The sequence below is a fragment of the Protopterus annectens genome, chromosome 2.part1 (genome assembly GCF_019279795.1).
Source record: "Protopterus annectens isolate FY-2018-M chromosome 2.part1, PAN1.0, whole genome shotgun sequence".
In the NCBI taxonomy this organism is placed as follows: domain Eukaryota; kingdom Metazoa; phylum Chordata; order Ceratodontiformes; family Protopteridae; genus Protopterus; species Protopterus annectens.
The window spans coordinates 1,677,033,652-1,677,056,595 of NC_056729.1; the positions used below are offsets into that span (position 1 = coordinate 1,677,033,652).

Consider the following 22,944-nt stretch of genomic DNA (forward strand, 5'->3'; position numbering starts at 1 on the left):
TGGATAGTGGCAGTATGCACATTGATGGCTTTTAGTTTTTCAAAGAAGGGCTGTTGTAGTGATGTGAAAGGATATTCAGCACACTGAAAGTAGCCTGCAAATTGTAGAGGCGTACAGCAGAATCTTGTGGATAAGTCAAGTTTGAAAACAAAAATCCATTAAAACTTGAATGGAAGCAAGTGGCCATTGTCAGCTTATCCATCGGGGGTGGGGGACAATGCCACACACCTCATGGGTGACAACTAGCAGAAACACCATCTACTCCATGGAGCTTAGGTCTATTCAGCCAGCACTGCCATGTGCAAATTGCACTGTGACCCAAGTAGGAAATTTGTAGTGCAGTGTTATGCTTCCCCCTCAAAGAGCAGCTACAGCAAAGCTTGGAAAAGCCATCACAGTGGTGGGGTGCTCCCTCAGGGACAGGGTGGGCCATCCCTCATGACGAGCAAGCTGCCCTGCTTCATGACACCCAAATGTGGCTGCAGTTACAGGAATTCAAGAGGGACTCCTGGACAGGAAAAATGGACTGTATGCATCTCATCGAACCTGGGAACAAATGGTCCAATTGGGTGCATATACAGAAGCATTTAGGCACAGTCTTTATGAGGACAGGCATGTGGGAGCACAAAAAAAATCCATTACAATTCATTAACCTGTGCATAAGTCTAGGGGTTACAGTTTGTGAACTGTAGTAATAAAAGATGGCAACTAAAACACTTAATGCTTCCTTTTTATAGGTATATACTAAGCTAATGACCACCAGGTTTGCGCAAGTCAACCCAACCTAATTGTGTCCCTATGTATCATGGACATTTATTAGGATGGAGTATGTTAGGAAATTTCTAGAGGTTATGTGGGATGTGAATAAGTTAGATTGGGCATTACTGTCTGTCTCTGTCTAGCTGAGACATGGGGGCCAGACCTAGAGTGAATTTTCAATTTCCCACCCATTGGTCAAGGTCACACTTAAATAGGGTCAGGGATGGACTCTGCTCACATGGATGGGGAGCCTATTCCAGAGCATGTGGATCCTCTCAGACACATCTGTCTCACCAACATGTCTTGGTTAAGTCACAAGCAAAATTTAAATCCTTGGGATCTAGTAGTTTTGATGCTGTTCACTTTAGAGATGTGCAAAAGATCCATCAGAGCTAGATCGGAGGATGCCTTGTATACCAGGCATAGAATGCCTCTTGGTAACCTGTAGGGAGAGAGAGTACAGAGACAAGGCTTTAAGGCAATCCGTATAAGACAATATGTTTACATAACCTGGCTTCTCCTGGTAAGGAACCTTTGACAGCACTCTAGCTGTTGCATATATCTGGTCAGGTACACGCTGAACAGGACATTAAACTCAATGACGGCTCTGATGAGAGCCGAATAAAGTACCACTATAACCTCCTTGCACCTGGATGCTATGCCCTTACTTACAAGCTGGGTGACAGAATTATTTTCTTACTACCTTGGCCACATGTTGGTCAAAGAACAGACTACTGTCTGCATGTGTTCCCCAATCCCAGACTACCAAAGTCGACTCTTAGGAGTGTCTTATTGATGGAGTAATTTGCCTGGGTGGCAGTTTTCCCAAAAAGCAGTATAATGCATTTTTTGGCACAGAGTTTTAATCCATGATTTCACAGCAGTCATTTGTCTGTTTCACATGCTCTTGTAAGAGGTTTGTGTCACGGGGGGATTCTATGACAGCTCCCAATTTGCAGTCATCTGCAAACTTGGTCAACCAAGGGCCTTTGTTATTAGCTTTTACCTCCAGGAAATAGATGCCAAATAGAAGCCGTCCCAGCACTGAGCCCATGAGGTACCACCTGGTGACAGTCATGCCATACTAACCCTTCACTTAACTGAAGGCAGTTAAATCCAAAAAATGTTAATGTTTAAATATAGTACTGGCGGTAATCCCACCCAATCTGTTAAACTACACAAAAGTCAGGAAGGCATGGAAGTCTAGACAATACAGTGTTTTGCTTTTAACAATAGTCTTGCTGCAGTAGTATGGTAACATATACCACATTATCCATGCATAGGTGGACAATTCTTATACAGAAGTACATACGGTACTTAAGAAGAAACAATTAGAAGAGAGAGACAACTGTAGTTCTGCTCTGCAGACTGGGGCTTCTCTTTTTGTACAGGAGGCTACTGAATTACTGTTACAGATAAAGGGAGAAAGAATGGTCTTGTTAGCATGTCATGATACTAAAGTAACCATGTGCCCTACTGCAGTCAAAGGATTACCTCAGTGCCTCTCTGCAGTCTTTCACATTTACATAACATACAGAACAAAATTCACTTCAGTCAGGCTTCCTGTCACTGCATATTCCCTTGCTTGCTCATCATTACAGTTATGTGCTAGCCATCACCATAGAAATGCTAAGTTAGTCAGCTAAATTTACAATGGTACCACTTTATTTACGGAATAGTAGGGCACGATTTCATAAGTCTGTCGTTAGCATGTCCATACTACATTCCCAGACATCAGTTTAGACCATGGAATTTCTTTAATTCAATCAGTTTACTAAATCAGGTTGCCCACATCTTCAGAAAATTCACCAGTGCCCTGTATTGGTGACTTCTGAAAAGAAAGTAAAGTCAAAGGTTACAGTTATTAAACCAACCTCATTAAAGGCTTAGAAAACAAAACCAAGGACCATCAACTACTTCAGGCAACAGCACTTATGAGTTTAAAAAAAAAACTACACACACAGTTTACAATGAAAACCTTAAAACTGCATTGGTCGACCAGCTTATGGTCGACCTGCAGTTTTCAGGTCGACAGAACGTCGAACCCAAATCAATCGACTACACTACAGCAAACAGGTAGTGTAATTAGAGCATTTGGGTTAGACATTGTGCGGGGGGGGGGGGGTTCAGTGAGGAACAGGGGAATTAGTCCATTTCCTCACTGGACTGTGATCTCTAAGTTGGTATATTTAATGTGCAGGGGGTGTGGGGTGCAGGAAGGCACAACCCCCATGCAAAACAGTAGAATTAACGTACCATTGACTGCACAGTTTAATGGTATGTTAATGTGCACAGCAGGATGTGAGTGACATCACCTCCTCCTATGTCGAATACTTAGAACCATGGTTGTCGATGTATTAATTTTCGCTTTGGTTTACTTTTCGGCATTCCGAATTCCACATTTAGAGCTGACATTTTAAATGGTCGACCGAAGCAGATTCGAAATGCCAATAGTAAACTTCATACACAGTATATTCACATACATATAACATACACACAGCCACTCCTGTTGTATACCGGCAAATACACACACACACACATACAGTAGTACATATCAAATGATCAAAATCACCAGTGTTCAATTAAAAAGCACTTGAACACTCACTGAAACACAACCTTTCAAGAAGGCACACAAAACATTTGCAACAAGTGTTTTTTGCAGGGGGCCAAGCCTCTCTGCCCCCGATTCATCCCCTTCCAACTCCAAAATCAACAGCAGGGAGAAGGCAAATTCCCAGTGCCTGCTGTACAGTGACCTCCTATTAAATAAAAAAATGGCATTTTCAATCAAATCAGATTTTGATTGTGCCCTTGTTCAGTCTGTTCAACAAAATAAAATTTGACCATATGCATAAAACTCATACATCGTATTTACACACATGTGCTATAAGAACATACTAATCAAAACTTACTAAACTGACAAATGTGTTTCACTAAAAAAATATTCAAAAGTAAATTAATTTTTAAATTCTTGTCAAACAACTAATCTCAGAGGGATGTGTACTGGTTACAAATTATACTCTCAGTCAAAAGAATAAGATCTGCTAACGAAAGTACTTTACAGTTACTCATCTATTCAGGTTTCACACACTATTCATGAGCCACATTAGAAAAAAATAATTCATAAAAAGCACAAGCTGTATTTCAAAAGTCTATCAACAGACTAAGATTCTTACGGAAGTCCATTCCAAAAAATACTGCCCGATCAGAAATACAAAAACGTTTTTACACTTACCACCTTCTCTGTCCGATTTAGTGAATGATCAGCTCGGTAACATGTTTTAACTATAGGGGGTGAACCCGATGGCTGAAGAGACACCATGGAGGTAAGTAAAGGGAAAAAAAAAAAAGAAAGATAAATACATACATGGCATTCAATAGCAGCTTCAAATTAAAATTGGTAAAAGCAAGTACAAAATTTATTTAATGATGCAAAATGTATCCTGAACTATAAAATTTCACTGCTAAATTTCTTGGTTATGTCAGGCTTTACAACAAAGTGCATACATTAACGACTAAGAACACGTCACTTGCCAATGCTGTACCAAATCTGGCTGCAGTGAACTTAGAAGTACTATGGCCTTGCTCTATGATGTTACTCCCCAACACCAAGCACTTCTGTACCCATCCACTCATCAATACTCTACAGTCACCACCTAATAAAACTCAGATTTTAATATTCAAAGGTATCCTAAACACTCCTATCCATATTCTTGTTGCACCCCTGATAATGTGCGTGTCAGCATCATCCATCCCACCATTTCCTCTTCCACTGTGTACACTCCAAGTCTCACAAAGTCTTTCCACATACATTCTCATATCTCCATTCTTCACACTATTTCGGTAAATCTGTATTGTATGCACACAATCACCTTATGACCACTCTTTTGCATACAACAAAAGTGCTTGGAGTGCTTCTGTTAAAAGGGCAGTATCATTACAGTACCCCATAGAAAAGAACTACTACAAGTCCTCAAAACTTCTTGGCTAGCTGTGACTTGTCAGACAACTACTGCTTGTAACAGTCAGTGAGCTCACAAAGGCTTTAAAACAAGTACTGAAATATGTAAACTTATGAGTAAAAGAAACAAAATGCAAAACAGTACAAAACTGTATTTTGAAGACAGAAGCAAACTGCATTGCTCCCCCTCCATACTCCCTTATTGTATTACACCATTAGTTACTAGCTCCTTTCCCTGTATAAAACTTGGTTCATCTTGGACAGCACTCCAGTTAAGTAATTCAGTACCTCTTCAGCAATACTCTCCCCTCCAGGCCACACGAGTAAGACAGGGGAACCGTGGATCTGCAGCTTCCAATGGTCTCTGCAGGCAGCTTGTTTGAAATGGGCATACTGAGACAATGCAACAAATATCTCATTTACTACTTACACAATCTACCAGAGTATGTCAGAAATGAAATTGAACAATGTTATTTGATACAAAACTCTCACACAAAGCCCCTGCAAATAAGGCTGTCAGCACCACACATCTCCATACTAAACCCTTCTCAAATCTTAGACCAAATACACACACCTACAAATGCTCAGCTTCTTAGAAGTAATCTACCTAAACTACAAAAGCCTCCTAAATCTAACTAAAAAACAAAGTACTCTCAGCAACCATGCAAACATACATCACAGGCAGCAACTACCATGAAACATACATCTACTAGTCACACACACTCGGTCTAAAAGCCCATATATACCAATACACCACTCAGCAGACCGTGCAAAGGCAGGATCATAGTCCATTCTCAATCGCGACCAGGATTCGCCACATCACACAAGCACTCGACTCTCTTCACAAGCACACATGACACAGTCACTATACATGTGGTGTAAACTATTAAAGACATCTCCCTGGACCACATGACAGCAGATATTCCCCATTAGGGAAACCACTGCAAAAAAATTTCTCCAAAGACAACTTCACGCTTCTTAAGTCAGAAGTGGCAAACGTCACGACACCCATACAGACAGACAACGGAGGTACAACTGCTGAATCCTACACAAGTGCATGAATAATGCTATCCCCAACAGAACCAAGATGCTATCCTCCAAAAAAAGGAAGCCAATCTGGTGGTCCCTGCCATAAACAAACTCTACAACAGAAGAAAATGTTGCAAAAAAAAAAAAAAAAAAAAAGAGTAAAATCCCATGATTGGAGGAACTCCCTGGTCAGCCTCAGTAAGAAGCTGAGATCTTTCATAAAATCTTCCAAAGCTAGTTATGAAAAAGTACAGCTGTGTACACTTACCATAAATGTAGATGTTTAGAGTGTATTCACTGTTGCAGTCATTACATTTGGGTAATCTTCTGGCAAGTTGCCCTCAGTCGGCCTGAATTCCAAAGTCTTAGGTCCTGCGTCGGTTGCTGTCTTCTATTCCATGACGTCAGGGGTATAAAACATGCAGCTATCGCCATTTTCTTTAGTTTTTCTTGCCCACGATGTCAGGTGCCCCCAAATAGGTAGCAATATTCTAAATATATATATATATATATATATATATATATATATATGTATACATGCATCAATATAAACTTTACCTTCATCTACAAGCAAATACACCACATAGGTTGTAGAAGATAGAGAAGGAAAGATAAACTGTAGAATGACGGGGATGGCGGGAGGGTAACCTGGAATTCAACAGTGAATACACTCGAACATCTACATTTATGATAAGTGTACACAACTATGTTCTTCGTGTTTCAAGGTTGCAGTCATTACATTTGGGTAGAATCCCAAAGCTATGGTTGGGAGGCTGGAGTTAAACAGCATTACGTGAGGCTACAAGGCCCTGCAGCGGCAAAGCCTGCCCTGGACTTAGAGTAGAGAGGCAAATGGTAATGCTTTGTAAAGGTGCAAACAGAACTCCAAGTAGCAACCTCTAGAATGTCCTTGGTTGGTACTGCTCTGAGAAAGACTGCTGAAGTAGCTGCAGCCCTGGTGAAGTGAGACCTAATGCCCTTGGGCACAGGTGTGCCATGGTGTAAGTAGCAGAAACGGATGCAATGGCTTATCCACTTGGAAAATGTCTGCTTTGAAATAGCCTTTCCTTCTGATCCTGCAGCATATGACACTAGTAATTGCTCAGTTTTTCTTAGAGCTTTAGTCCTGCTCAAGTAGAATCTTAGCTGTCTGTGTACTTCCAAGGAATGCAGAATTCTCTCCCCTTTGTTCTGCGGATTTGGATAAAAAGTTGGCAGATGAATCGTTTGGTTAAGAGCCACACTGGAAACGACCTTAGGTATAAAAGTAGGATTTGTCCTCAGAGACACCCTATGATGAAAGGCTCTACAGCCATGACGGCCTGTAGCTCTGAAACTCTTCTTGCTGAAGTAATTGCTAGTAGCAGAGCTGCCTTCCATGATAAGAACTTTATATCAGCGGTAGCAGCTGGTTCAAATGGAGGTAGGGTGAGCTATTCCAACACATAATTGAGGTCCCATGCAGGTAATGGTGATCTTCTAGGAGGCCTTACATTTTTGGCTCCTCTAAGATACTGCTTTAGTAAAGGATGAGAAAAGATTGGTGGCTCTGTACTGTAATGAGCCGAAATGGCAGAGGTATGGATTTTGATTGATGAGAAAGATAGGCCTTTGTCAAGCATCTCAGTTAAGTATTGTAATATCGGAGGAATATGCGGTTCTGCTGTATCAGTTCCTTGTGCTTGATTCCAAGCACAGAATCTCTTCCATTTGTCAACATAAGACTTTCTAGTACTAGGCCTTCTGGCTTCCAAAATGACATCCATCACAGCTTTACTGAAAGGTGTCATCTGTATGATTACAGGATTAGCCATGTTGCCAGGTTCAGAGTCTGTAGTTGATTGTGCAGGATCTGACTGTTTTGCTGGGACAGTAGTTGTGGTCTTTGAGGCAAGGTCCAAGCTGGCTATTGAGACAAGTTCCTTAGGATTGGGTACCAGTATTGGCGGGGCCAGTCCGGGGCAATTAATATCTTTGGCTTCTCTTGTCTGACTTTTAGGAGGACCTTGGGTAGAAGGGGCAGAGGAGGAAAGGCGTAAACTGATAGGTTTTTCCAACTGAAGGACAAGGAGTCCACTTTCCATGCTTGTCTGTGATAAGTCCTTGTGCAGAATCTTTTCAGTTGATAATTTTGAGGAGAGGCAAATAGGTCCATGTCTGGGCTCCTCCATTTCTCTGCTATCATGCTGAAGACTTGTGGATTTAGTTTCCACTCGTGAGGATCCATAAGGTTTCTGCTTAAATCTTCTGCCAGAGTGCTTTGCTTTCCTGGCATGAATTGAGCTTTTATTTGGTAGGTCAAAGCTGTGTCCCACAGTGCCATGGCTAATCTGCAAAGGGGGTATGAATGTGTGCCCCCTTGCTTGTTTATATACCACATGACTGTGGTGTTGAACATCTTTATCAGTAGTTGTCCTGGATGAAGTAAGTCCTTGAAGACTGTTGGGGCATTTTGAACAGCTAGGAACTCTTTCTGGTTGACATGTAGATGCATTTGATTTGGTGCCCATTTGCCCTGAATGCATCTTCCTGCCATATGGGCCCCCCAGGCATAATTTGATGCGTCTGTTAAGGTTTGGCTGGCAGGGGTAGAGTGAAGGGCTGTCCCATGTTTTGGTGACAGGACTTTGTCCACCATAGAAACTCCTGTTGCAGGCAGGGGATGAGAGGAATCATTGTTTCCAGACTGTGTGAATGTTGACTCCATAAACTTTTTAGGTACCATTGAAGTTTCCTCATATGCAGTCTTGCATATGGAATTAATAGGATGCAGGATGCCATGAAGCCCAGAGACTGCAGTATTTGTCTTGCAGAAGACTGGGTTTTTGTTACCATCAGTTTGAAGTAATCAGTTGCCTTTGTCTGGCGTGAGGTAAGCCATCTGGGCAGTTGTATTCAAGCTTGCACCCAGAAATGTTATTTTTTGAAAGAGTACCAGTTGTGATTTCTTTTTGTTTATTTTGTACCTTAGGCATGTTAGAAGCCTTTTCACAAATGCCAGGTGTCGTAGAAGAGTGTCCTTGTTCTCTGCTTGAATGAGACAGTCGCCCAAGTAAGGATACATTTGAATACTTCTTTGTCTGCAAAATGCAATTACTGGTGCCAGGCACTTTGTAAAGACCCTGGGCACAGTAGATAAGCCAAAGGGCAGTGCAGAGAACTGGTAATGGATTAAGCCAGCCTTGAATCTGAGGTATCTTCTGCATGGCTGATTTATTGGGACATGCAGGTATACCTCTTTTAGGTCTAAAGTCACCAGCCAAGCATTCTTGCCCAGCATGGGCAGAAGCTGTTGCAAAGTGAGCATTTTGAATTTTGGAATGTCCAGGTATGTGTTCAAAATCGATAAATCCAGTATTGGCTGCCAGGCCTTGTCCTTTCTGGGCACCAAGAACAGTCTTGAGTAAAAACCTTGTCCTTTTTCCTGTTCTGGTACTGTCTGAATGGCCCCCATATCCATGAGGGAGGTAACCTGTTTCTGTGCCTCTGCCCATTGTTTTTTTGGCAGATCTGGCCAACCATTTGTCATTGGCAAAGTGTGGAAATGGAATCTGTATCCCTGTGATACAATGTTTAGTACCCACTTGTCCTGGGATATTAACTGCCAATTTTGAGCAAAAAGTGTTAATTTTCCCCCTATGGGTGCTGCCAAAAGACAAGTGCTTGGTGTAGGCAGAGGGAAGTCATTGGGATTGCTTTCTGTAAGTTTGCACTTTATCGCCTCCAGATTTGGAGGTGGATGCGCCCCATTGCTTTGACCTGTATGAGTCTTGAGCCTGGTACCTGGAACCCTTAGGGCATCTGGATTTGCCCCTTTGAGCTCTGACACAGGAAAGGACCAATTTTTTATAGGCCAATGTCTACTGAATCTACGTGGCTGCACTTATAAGAAATTTTTAACAGTTTGCATAGACTTAGCTTTGTCTTCCATTTTCTTTAAAACCTCTTCTGCCTTAATACCAAACAGAGAATCATGCTGTAAAGGTGCATCTAGCAATTTAGCTTTAACATGATCTCGCAAATTTTGTTCCTTTAACCAGGCATTCCTCTTAATCACAGATCCAGTAACTGTGGCCCTGCAGGTGGCCTCTAAAGAATCAAAACCACATTGCAAAGTATGCTTTCCAACTTGTTCAGCTGCATGCAATAATTCCTGCAATTCCTTATTTTCTGCACACTCTGAAATCAACATCATTTTCTGTTTCAGCAATCCCATAACATGTTGTTGGTACTTAAGCATATGAAATTGACAGTTTAAGGCCCTGATTGCCAAGGTTGCAGATGTATAAACCTTTTTCCCCATCTGTCCAGTGCCCTTGAATATCTATCGGCGGGGGTAGGGTTTTTTGCTGTTGAGGCCTTAACTCCCTTTGGACCCTGTGAAATGGTTTCAGGATCTGCAGCAGGCTTTCTAAATAAAAAAATTTATGAGAGTCAGGGACCCTGTAATACCTGTCAGGCTTACTGGGAGCCGGAGGTAAGGAGTCAGGGGTCAGGATTGACTCCGAAAACACATAATCCACAATGTCTAAAACAGGGGGAATGGCTAAAGGCTTGTGCTGAGGAAGAAGAAGGAAATCCCTGAGCCTCTTTTTTTGATTCTGAGAAGTCTTGACTCTCCCAGTGAAAATGCTCCCTCAAAGTATGCAAGGTTTCTCCAAATGAATAATCCTCAGGAGGAGATGCAGATGGAATAGACTCCTCAGCATCAGAATCCTCATAAGGAGGTAAAGATAATTCCTGATCAGAAGAGAAATCAGAAGAAATAGAAACCTGATCTGAAGATTCACAGTCAGTGTCTTGCCTAGGCCTCTTATCTGGAGGGGGATGGGTACCCCTGATCAAGGTAATGAGGTCTTCAGCCATTTTGATCATCTGTTTTTTAGGCATAGAGGCCTGTGCACGTGGCTCAGGCATCTTTTTTTTAGTTTTAGAAGGTGTCTTTGCCTTTGGTTTTGCAGCTTTCGGTTTGATATAAAAATGTTGAGGTCTGAATACACCCTCAGAAGGTGGTGCCTGCTCAGCGGCTCTGGACCCATCCAAGGGAGATACATCCGTCGGTCCAATACCTTGAGTATCATGCGGCATGCCGGACTCCACATGGGTGTTGGTAGAAGCCTGCGACTCGAAGGTAGTGGGTATCAGGGGCTGCGAAAGCACCTCACTGAGTACCGGCGAACTGGCAACTGACTAAGGAGAAGCTTTGTCGTCAGTTTTGGATCTCGACTGCCTTTCTCTTTCCTTTGCGTTTTTTTATGTACTCTGGTAGTTGTATTGCTATCCGACGACATTTCTGGGTAGTTAAATCTGTTTCCAAAATACTTAGATGCAAAAATATAGACATGCTTAATAGTGCATTGGTTAATTCTAGCACAAAACTGACAGCCAGGCACGTTGTTATCAGGGCATAGGCAAGGAATACAGTATAAATGGAAATCTTTATGAGGTATTCGCTTCCCACAAGTTATACAATTATTAACTTTTTCTGACATCGGTAAAAAGCAAGAAAAAAAAAAAGTTTCCCCAATGGGGTACTTAGCTTTAGTGAAGACTTCGGTTCTGAAACTCAAACTCGAACATTTCAGTAGTCGGCTGACCGGCACTTGCGAAATGCTTCTGCTTCGGGCACCGCGCAGCAAGAAAGACTAAAGAAAATGGCGTCGGCTGCATGTTTTATACCCCCTGACGACCTGACATCATGGAAGAGAAGACAGCAACCGACGCAGGACCCAAGACTTTGGAATTCAGGCCGACTGAGGGCAACCTGCCAGCAGATTATCCAAATGTAATGACTGCAACAGTGAAACACTAAGAACATCAAAATCGCCACGGTTTCTAAAGATGACCACAAAGCATTCTATAGCTATGTCAAGAAACTCAATGGCAACACTCAGATCTGCTCCGAGTTACAGCACGATGGCACTAAATATACACAGCCAACTGATATTGCCAACATCCCGGCAGATAGGTTCAGTGCTAACTTTACCCCCCTCTCACCCCCTCAAGGGCCCATATCTCTATACCGGAAGAATGCAAAGTTCCAGTAATCACGGCCGCACAGGTAAAAACCACACTCTCCAAAGCCAAGAAAGTACAGTTTTGTACCTACCATAAATGTAGATGTCCGATAGGAATGCATCTGCAGTCCTTACAAATGGGTAGTCCTGTCGTCAGGCAGCCCTTCGGTCGGCCGGATTCCAAAGTCTGGGTCTGGCTTTGGCTGGTGTCGCACTTCACCCGACGTCATAGCTGCAGTTTTTCGGGTATAAAGGCATCAGCCGACGCCATCTTCCTCAGTGTTTCTTGCCCCAGATGCCAGGTGCCCTCTTTGATGCCTAAATTTGGATAAATGCCAATGTTTCCAAATAGTAGAGAGCAAACACTTAAAATAAGCATGTATGTACATATATACAAACAAATACACCATAATAGATCCCCCCCCAAGCTAGCTGAAGGATGGCAAATACCCTAGGAGTACCACAGAGGGGAAGGTGGGTGGGTAATCCTGACTGCAGATGCATTCCTATCTGACATCTACATTTATGGTAGGTACAAAACTGTACTATGTCCTTCAAGGATGCATCTGCAATCCATACAAATGGGTAGAATACCATTGCTAAACTAGGGGAGGAGGAAAAAAGTAGAGATTATGGTGTAGTTAGGATCCCTTGCAAAACAGCAGTGGCAAAACCTGCTCGGGATCTAGAGTATAAAGGTAAATTGTAATGCTTGGCAAATGTATGCACGGAGGTCCAAGTAGCAGCCTCTATAATGTCCTTGGTAGCCACTCCTAGTAAGAAAGCTGTGGTAGTGGCTGTAGCCCTTGTGGAGTGAGGCCTGATGTTCTCTGGAGTTTTCTTTCCATGGTAGGAGTAACAAAATCTAATGCAATTTCCTATCCATTTGGAGATTGTCTGTTTTGAAATAGGTTTTCCTTCCTTTCCTGTTGCATATGCTACCAGAAGCTGGTCAGTTTTTCTATTGGACTTGGTCCTGTCCAGGTAGTAGCGTAATTGCCTATGTACATCCAAGGTATGCAACAGTCTTTCTCCCCTGTTCTGTGGGTTGGGGAAGAATGTAGGTAGGTGGATAGCCTGATTTAAAGATACTCTGGATACCACCTTAGGCATAAATGTGGGATTTGTTCTCATGGACACTATCTTGATGGAAGATCAGGAAGGGTTGCACTGCCATTAATGCCTGTAGTTCAGAGACCCTTCTTGCTGAGGTGATTGCCAGTAGGAAAGCAGTCTTCCAGGATAAGTATTGTAATTCTGCTGTTGCTGCTGGTTCGAAAGGGGGAAGTGTCAATTTTTCTAACACAACGTTCAAGTCCCATGCTGGCAATGGTGGTTTCCTGGGAGGTTTTACATTTTTAATTCCTCTCAGAAACTGTCTGAGCAGAGGATGAGAGAAGACAGGAGGATCCAAGCTGTATTCTGCTGAAATAGCTGATGCATGTATCTTGATGGAAGAATAGGACAGGCCTGTATGGAAGAGCTCTGCCAAGTACTCCAGGATGTTGGCTATGTTTACTAGCGCCACATCTTCTCCTTTTGCAGTCCTCCAAATGAGATATCTTTTCCATTTTGCTGCATAATTCTTTCTTGTTGAAGGTCTACGAGCCTCAAGGATTATGTCTTTAACCCTTTGGGATAAATCTGGGTTAATTGTCCTTATGTAATGTTCCAGGCAGTTAGCTGCAGAGTTTTCAGGTTTGGATGCAGGATGTTGTAGTTGTTCTGTGTTAACAGCAATGGGATCAGGGGCAGTGTCCATATTTGTTCCCGAGACATGCTCCTCAGCAATGGGTACCAATGTTGTCTTGGCCAGTTTGGAGCTATCAGAATGATCCTTGGACGTTCCTCTTTGATCTTCAAAAGCACCTTGTGCATCAAACGAAGTGGTGGGAATGCATAAGCTGTCAGGTTTTTCCAACTGAAAGATAGGGAGTCCACCTTCCAAGCAAGTGGGTGGCACGTCCTTGTGCAGAATTTCTTTAGCTGGTGATTGAGTGGGGATGCAAATAAGTCTATTTGTGGTAATCCCCCCATTCTCTTGTGATGGCTTTGAAGATGTCCGGATGCAGCATCCATTCGTGGGCATCTGTGGTAGTTCTGCTTAAAATGTCTGCCAGAATGTTTTCTTTTCCCGGTACAAAAATTGCTTGTAACTGAATGTTGTAGCTCAGAGCCACATCCCATAGGTCCAGTGCCAGCCGGCATAGAGGATATGAATGTGTGCCTCCCTGTTTGTTAATGTACCACATAACTGTGGTGTTGTCTGTCCTTATCATCAACTGACCTTCTTGGAGAAATGGTCTGAATGACTGGATTGCCAATTTTACTGCCAGCATTTCCTTTAGATTTATGTGCAGGCGCAGCTGGTCTTGAGTCCATAAGCCTTGTATGCACTTGGACAGCATGTGTGCCCCCCAACCGAGGTCTGAGGCATCTGTCGTGATGGTTTGGCTTGGTTGACTGTTGTAGAAGGGCAATCCTTTGTTTGATTGACAGGCCTGAGCCCACCATAGGAACTCTTGTTTCAGGCATGGGATTATTGGAATTTTGGTTTCTAGGCTGTGCTTGTGTTGGGACCACAAATTCTTTAGGTACCACTGTAGCTTTCTCATATGCAGTCTGGCATGAGGGACCAGAATTATGCAGGATGCCATGAAGCCTAGGGCTTGCACTACTTTTCTTGCAGTTAGATGGTTCTGCTTTGTTAATGCCAAGAAGTAGAGAGGTAGTTGCTCTTGATTTTCTGCAGTTAGGAATGCCATTTGTTTTGATGTGTCCAGCTCTGCACCCAGAAAGGTTATTCTTTGGGATGGAGTCAGCCTTGACTTTTTTATATTGACTGTATATCCCAGGGCTTGCAGTAGGTAAATGACTCTTTGTAAGTCTTCTGTTAGTTTGCTTTTGTTGTCCGCTTGAATCAGGCAGTCGTCCAGGTAGGGATAAATTTGGATCCCCTGAAGTCTGCAATGAGCAATTACTGATGCCAGGCATTTCGTGAACACTCTGGGCGCAGTAGATAAGCCAAAGGGCAATGCTGAGAATTGATAATGCTCTGATCCTGCAAGAAATCTGAGGTATCTTCTGCAAATTGGTCGTATGGGGACGTGCAGGTATGCCTCCTTGAGATCTAGAGTTACCAGCCAAGACTCCTTGCCCAGCATGGGAAGAAGCTGCTGTAGGGTCAGCATTTTGAATTTTGGAACAATGAGGAATGTTTAAAGCGGACAGGTCGAGAATAGGCCTCCATTTGTTCTCTTTTCTTGGTACCAGGAAGAGTCTGGAGTAAAATCCCTTTCCTTGCTCCATAGATGGTACCTTTTCCACAGCTCTCATTCTTAATAATTGAGATATTTGCTTTAGAGCTTCTGCCCTTTGAGTAGGTGGTAGGTTTGGCATTCCTCTCTTTCCTGGTAGAGTATGGAAATGGAACCTGTAACCTTGGTGTATAGTTTGCAAAATCCATTTTTCCCTTGTGATGCAATGCCAGTTCTTTGAAAATAAGGTTAGTTTTCCTCCTAAGGGTGCTTCCAGTTGTTCCCTGGTAGGCGGTGCCACATCCAAGTCACTGTGATTGTGTTGTTGTAGTGGTGGTGGCTGCGTCCGTGCCTCGCTGGTTGTTACCTTGCCACTGGCGTCCCCTGTAGGCACCCCTGGATTGGTTTCTGCCTCTTGAACGCCTATTCCTGCCTCTCTGTCTTAGAGGAGTCTGGAAAGGACCAATTTTTGGAGGGCCAGTTCCTGCTAAACCTTGGAGGTTGAACCTGTAAGAAATCTTTCACTGTTTGTACAGATTTCGCCTTCTCTTCCATCTTCTTTAGTACCTGCTGTGCAGGGGAACCAAATAAATTGACCTTGTCCATGGGTGCATCCAAAAGCTTACATTTGACATGGTCTGGTAATGCCTGCTCTTTCAACCATGCATGTCTCCGGATAACTGTGCCAGTCATGGCTGATCTAAAGGAAGCCTCCAGTGCATCATAGCCACATTTTAAAGAATGGTTACTAACCTGCTGTATGTTATGTACCATTTCCTGAACATATTTTTTATCTAGAGATTCTTCAGAGGACAGCTTTTTAGTTAACTGGTCAAGCATAAACTCTTGATATTGAATCATATGGAATTAGCAGTTCAAAGCTCTAGCTGACAAAGTAGCAGAAGTGTAAACTTTTTTACCCCATCTCTCTAAGGATCTGGATTTCCTTTCAGAGGGGAGGGGGTTTTTATCATATGTAGTTGCTACCGCTTTTGGACCCTGGGAGATAGTCTCTGGATCTGCAAAAGGAGCCTTGTATAAATGGTGATGAGTGTCCGGGACCCTGTAGAACCTATCGGGCTTAGCAGGGGCCGGAGGTAATGAATCAGGAGCAGTGCAAGCATCATTAAAAGCATCATCTACAACAGAAAGAACTGGAGGTATAGCTAAAGGCCTATGCTGTGGCAAATGTAGAAAGGTTCTAAGCCTTTTTCTGGAGTCTGAGAAATCTTGCCCCTGCCACTGAAATTGTTCCCTCATAGCATGCAAGGTTTCCCCAAAAGAAAATTCCTCAGGTGGAGAGGCTGAAGGAATGGACTCTTCAGCATCAGAGTCTTCGTAAAGGGAATAAGGAGCCTCAGGAGGGTCTGTATGTTCTGAGTCATCAGAGGAGTCATCTGTGGATACTGGTTCAGGGGGCTCTGCTCTAGGCCTCTTCTCTGGAGGTGGATGAGAGGCCCTGTCTGGATGAGACTGGGAGCCACGAATTAAAGAAATGAGATCCTCAGCCAAAGAAAGCATATGGGAACTGGTGCTGGGCCTGTGAGAGGGGGGTTTAACAGGCACCGTTTTTGAAGCTTTAGCTGCTTTAGCCCTGGCAAAGGCCTTAATAGACACGGCTGCAGGAGGCCTAGCAGCTCCACGTGCAGGGGTTGAAATATCCAAGGGAATAGTGTCTGATAATTCCTGAGAAACCGCAACAGAAGGTTGGATTTCAGAAGCCGATTCCACCAGGCTAGAAGAGGCCTCGGTAGAAGGCATGTTTTCGGCCGGGGGAAGAACCGCTTGCTCGGTTTCAGCCGAAACCGAGACACTCGTGGTTGGCTTAACCGCGGTTTCGGCCGAAACCGCGGACCGCGAGTGTCGGTCCTTTTCCCTGTGTTTTTTGGTAATTTGTGAAGTCGGAGGGTCCGACGGCATAATATAAGCAAATTCTGAGCCGAAAAACTGTTCTGCAAATTCTGACCGACGTCTAAGCGTCCATCGGTTAAAAGAAGCACAGGCTAGACAAGCTGCTACGTCGTGGTCTGGGCCTAAACAAGGTAAGCAGTAAGAGTGGAGATCTTTATGAGGTATTTGTTTCCCACAAGTTAAACAGTTATTCACTTTTTCTGACATCGGCTGAGGCAAGAAAGAGTCCCCAACGGGGTACTTAGCTTTTTAGAAGTCTTCAAAGTAGTATTTGGTATGAAATCTCTGGTTCTGACCGACCGGCACTTGCGAACAGCTTCTGCTTCGGGCGCCACGCGGCAAGAAAGACTGAGGAAGATGGCGTCGGCTGATGCCTTTATACCCGAAAAACTGCAGCTATGACGTTGGGTGAAGTGCGACACCAGCCGAAGCCAGACCCAGACTTTGGAATCCGGCCGACCGAAGGGCTGCCTGACGACAGGACTACCCATTTGTAAGGACTGCAGATGCATCCTTGAAGGACATCACAGCATCCATGGGACCTGACAACATCCCAGGCTGCGCTCTACACAAACTACAGAAAGTACAGTTCTGTACACTTATCATAAATGCAGATATTTTAGTGTATTCACTGTTGCAGTCATAACATTTGGGTTATCTGCCTGCGCCTGCAGGTAGCCCTCAGTCGGCCTGAATACCAGAGTCTTGAGATATCTGCGTCGGATGCTGTCGCTTCTTCCAGGACGTCAGGGGTATAAAACATGCAGCCGACACCATTACATCAGTTTTTCTTCCCCCAAATCTCAGGAGCCCCCAAAATAGGAAGCAGTTACATGGTATGGAACACCCCCAGCAAAAAGCAAATACCAGTGATGTAAACAATTCCAAACAAAAAGGAAAGGTAGAAGTAAAGAGAAGTCAGGGGGCTGGAGAGAGGGTAACCAGGACTGCAACAGTGAATACACTTGAACATCTACATTTTTGTTAAGTGTACACAACTGCACTATGTTCTTAGTGTTTCACTGTTGCAGTCATCACATGTGGGTTGATTCCCAAAGCTGAGGATGGGTGGAGGTAGTTAAGAAGCATTAGGGCTGGCAATCAGGCCCTGTAAGACTGATGTGGCAAAGCCAACTTTGGATTTAGAATAGATAGGTAAGTGGTAATGCTTGGCAAAAATGTGTACAGAGCTCCAGGTTGCAGCTTCCAGGATGTCCCTGGTAGGGACTCCCCTGAGAAATGCTGTAGAGATTGACGTAGCTCTAGTGGAATGTATTCTGATCCCCTGTGAGATACGTTTCCTATGGTGTTTGTAGCAGAAATGGATGCAGTGTGCTATCCATTTAAAAATGGTTTGCTTTGAAATGGCCTTGCCTTCTTCCCCTGCAGCAAAGCTGACTAGCAGCTGGTCAAATTTCCTAAGAGGCTTAGTCCTGTCCAGACAGAACCTAAGCTGCCTGGGCATATCCAGGGAGTGCAGGATCCTTTCCCCTTTACACTGAGGATTAGGGAAAAAGGTTGGCAAATGAATAAAGCCAGACCAGATACCACCTTGGGCATAAATGATGGGTTAGTCCTGAGGGAAACCCTGTCCGCATGGAAGATAATGAAGGGTTCCATGGCCATTAGGGCATGCAATTCAGAAACTCTTCTTGCTGAAGTGATGGCTAAAAGCAAAGCCGTTTTCCATGAGAGGAATTTTAACTCTGCTGTAGCAGCAGGTTCAAAGGGGGAAAGCATGAGCTTTTCAAATACAAAGTTAAGGTCCCAGGCTGGGGTGGGAGTTCTTAAATTTTTGGCTACTCACAGGAACTGTTTGACTGAAGGGTGAGTGAAGAGGGGTGGCTCAGTATTATAATGAGCTGAGATGGCAGAGGCATGAATCTTAATTGAAGAAAAAGATAGGCCTTTGTGGAGCATTTCTGTCAAGTAATCTAGTATACGAGGTAAGCTGGGTACAGCTGTGTCCATTCCCCAAGACCGGCTCCAGGAAAGTACAGTTTTGTACCTACCATAAATGTAGATGTTCGAGTGCTAATACAGCTGCAGTCATAACAGATGGGTTCTCCTGCCGTCAGGCGGGTCCTCGGTCGGCCGAATTCCAAAGTCTAGGTCTGTCGTCGGTTGTCGTCGCTTCTTCCCCGACGTCAGTGCGGCAGGGGTATAAAAGAACAAGCCGACGCCATTTTCTTCAGTTTTCCTTGCCCCAGATGTCAGGTGGCCCCAGAAGGAAGGCAATACATAAAATTATGTAGTAATGCAATGCAATATAATCAAAAAACAGTAGTTGCAAGCAAATACACCATAAAAGAATACCCCTAGAGGGGAAGGAGGGAGGGAAACCTGGACTGCAGCTGTATTAGCACTCGAACATCTACATTTATGGTAGGTACAAAACTGTACTATGTTCATCGTGCATACAGCTGCAGTCATAACAGATGGGTAGAATCCCAAAGCTAAGAAAGGGGTGGTAGGCACTAGGTGGAACTAGGAGGAGCCAAAATTCCCTGCAAGACTGCAGTGGCAAAGCCTGCTCTAGATTTGGAGTATAATGGTAGGTTGTAGTGCTTGGAGAAGGTATGCACAGAACTCCAAGTGGCTGCTTCCAAAATATCCTTGGTAGGAACTCCTCTGAGGAAGGCTGCAGAGGTGGCTGTGGCCCTGGTGGAATGAGTTCTAATGCCTGTAGGTTCAGTTTTGCCATGAAAGGAATAGCAAATGCGTATGCAGTGGGCTATCCATTTTGAGATTGTCTGTTTGGAAATTGGCTTTCCTTGAGCTCCTACCGCATAGGCCACAAAGAGCTCTTTCTGATTTTCTGAAAGGTTTTGTTCTGTCCAAATAATATCGCAGTTGTCTGTGGATGTCCAAGGAATGTAGTAATCTCTCCCCTTTGTTTTGAGGATTAGGATAAAAAGTAGGTAAATGTATGGCCTGATTTAAAGCTACCCCTGGATACCACTTTAGGCATAAAGGACGGGTTGGTTCGTAAGGAAACTCTGTCCTGATGGAAGATGATAAAAGGCTGGACAGCCATGAGAGCCTGTAGTTCAGAAACTCTACGAGCTGAAGTGATAAGCCAGAAGGAAAGCTGTTTTTCAGGACAAATATTGCAAATCTGATGAGGCAGCTGGCTCAAAAGGAGGCAAAGTCAGTTTTTCCAGAATTAAATTAAGATCCCAAGCAGGTATTGGTTGTTTCCTTGGAGGTCTTAAATTCTTAGCCCCTCTGAGGAACTGTCTTAAAAGAGGGTGAGAGGAGAGAATAAAGGGGGATAAATGTTGTATTCTGCAGAAATGGCTGAGGCATGGATTTTGATGGAGGAGAACGTAAGTCCACTGCTTAGCAGTTCAGCCAAATATTGTAGTATTTGAGGTAAATTCAGTTTTGCAGGGTTCTGGCCCTTTTTCTCATTCCAGACACAAAAACGTTTCCATTTTGCGTAGTAAGCTTTTCTAGTTGATGGCCTTCTGGCCTCCAAAATGACATCCTGCACCTCCTTGGAGAGTAGGGCCTGCTGTGATGCTAAGGAATCTTCCATGCGGCTAGATTGAGTGTTTTTAGCTGACTGTGAAGAGTTTTGAAGCTGTGCTGAGTCAGAAGAAGAGGCATAAGAGGCAGGGTCCATGGTGGGGAATGCGTCAGGCTCCTCAGGAGTGGGTACCAGTGTTGCCTTGGCCAGTCCGGAGCAATGAGGATCATCTTTGGTCTGTCTGCTCTGGTCTTCAATAGGACTTTGGGCAGCAGAGGAAGAGGCGGGAAGGCATAAACTGTCATTGATGTCCAACTGAAAGAGAGAGCGTCCACTCTCCAGGCCTTTGAATGGGAGATCCTTGAGCAGAATTTTGTCAATTGATGATTTTTGTGGGAGGCAAAGAGATCTATGTCTGGCCTTCCCCATGCTTGGATTATTTCTGTAAAAACTTTTGGATGCAACTTCCATTCGTGTGGATCTGTCATATTCCTGCTTAGGTTGTCTGCCAGCATGTTTTCGTTGCCTGGCAAGTACTGTGCTTGTAGTTCCATTTGTAAGTCCATGGCCATGTTTCAAAGTGACATGGACAGTCTGCATAGGGGATAAGAATGTGTTCCTCCCTGTTTGTTTATGTACCACATAACTGTGGTGTTGTCCGTTCTTATCAATAGTTGACCTAGTTGTAGAAGGTCCTTGAAAGCTATAATAGCATTTATTACTGCTAGCATTTCCTTTTGATTGATGTGAAGGTGCTTTTCTTTTTGGGACCATTTGCCCTGAATGCACCGATCTGACATGTGCGCCCCCAGGCGTAGTCCGAGGCGTCTGTTGTGATGACTTGATTTGCTTGAGGCTTGCTGAATGGAAGACCTGCGTTTGTTTTGACATGCTTGAGCCCACCACAGAAATTCCTTTTGCAGACATGGAATTAGTGGTATTATTGTTTCCAAACTGTGGCTGTGTTTGAGACCATATGTTTTTTAGGTACCATTGTAGTTTTCTCATATGCAGCTTTGCACATGGGATTAGTAAGATGCAAGATGCCATGAATCCCAGAGCCTGCAGGATTTTCCTTGCAGTCAGCCTGGTGCAATTTGCCAGTGTTCTGAAATATTGAATTAGTTGCCCCTGCTTCTCTGGCGTGAGGTAGGCCATCTGGGTGTTTGTGTCCAAATTGGCACCCAGGAAAATTATCTTCCGAGAGGGTATTAGCCTTGATTTCTCTTTGTTGACTGTGTATCCCAGAGAGTTTATTAACATTATTACATAAGCCAGATGTTTCAGAAGAATGTGCTTGCTGTCCGCTTGATCAGGCAGTCGTCCAAATAATGGTATATTTGTATCCCTTGAAGTCTGCAGTAGGCAATTACTGATGCCAGGCATTTCGTGAATACTCTGGGCGCAGTAGATAAGCCAAAGGGCAATGCAGAGAATTGATAATGGGTTGAACCTGCAAGAAATCTGAGGTATCTTCTGCAATTTTGTCTGATTGGGACATGCAGGTATGCCTCCTTGAGGTCCAATGTTACCAGCCAAGACTCCTTGCCCAGCATGGGAAGAAGTTGCTGTAGAGTGAGCATCTTGAATTTTGGTGCAGTAGGAATGTGTTTAGGATGGAAAGATCCAAAATAGGTCTCCAATCTTTTCCCTTCCTTGGCACCAGAAATAGCCTGGAATAAAAACCTTGGCCTTGTTCGTGTGTAGGTACCTCTTGAATAGCTTTCATGTTTATAAGATCTGAAATTTGCTTTTGTGCCTCTGCCCTTTGATTGTGTGGCAGGTTTGGCATGCCTTTCATTTTGGAAGGGTATGAAAATGGAATTTGTAGCCTCTGTTTATAATGTCCAGGATCCATTTGTCCTTTGTGACAACATGCCAATTTTTTGAGAATAGTGCCAGCTTTCCTCCTAAGGGGCTGCCATTTGAGACCTGGTTGGCATGCAAATGGGGAAAGTCATTGGGTTTGCTTTCTGAAAGATTGCGAGTTGTCCTCACCTCCTCTTTGTGTAGGAGCTTGCCATTGTCTGCCTCTGTACGATCCTTGTGATTGTCCTCTGCCCCTCGAGCGCCTGTATCTGCCTCTTTGGGGTCTGTCTGTGGCAGGAAAGGACCAGTTTTTGGAAGGCCAATTTCTACTAAAACGTGGGGGTTGAACCTGCAGAAATTCTTTCACAGTTTGCATTGATTTAGCCTTTTCCTCCATTTTCCGTAATACTTCCTCAGCATTTGCCCCAAATAGTACATCCTTTTGAAGAGGGGCATCTAGTAATTTAGCTTTGACATGATCAGGCAAGGCTTGTTCCTTGAGCCAGGCATGCCTATGTATGACTGAGCCTGTAACAGTAGCTCTACATGAGGCCTCTAGAGCATCAAAACCACATTGTAAGGCATGTTTACCCACTTGTTCTGCACTATGCATCAAATCCTGCAACTCCTTCAAGTCTGGTTGTTCAGGTTGTGACATTTTACTTTTCAATTGAGATAACAGAAACTGTTGGTATTTTAGCATATGAAAAGTACAGTTTTGTACCTACC

The 22,944-nt window shown here is 43.8% G+C and overlaps 1 protein-coding gene across 6 annotated transcripts in view; it reads right to left on the reverse strand.

Moving 5' to 3' along the window:
• The window catches only part of RERE (arginine-glutamic acid dipeptide repeats), a 3,515,893-nt gene that overhangs the window by 2,276,771 nt on the left and 1,216,178 nt on the right, over positions 1-22,944 (reverse strand). For all 6 annotated transcript variants that reach the window (XM_044063104.1, XM_044063103.1, XM_044063106.1 and 3 more), the window contains exon 4: positions 3,995-4,066. In XM_044063104.1, coding sequence (XP_043919039.1) covers positions 3,995-4,066 — 72 coding nt within the window. The remainder of the gene's footprint in view (positions 1-3,994; positions 4,067-22,944) is intronic.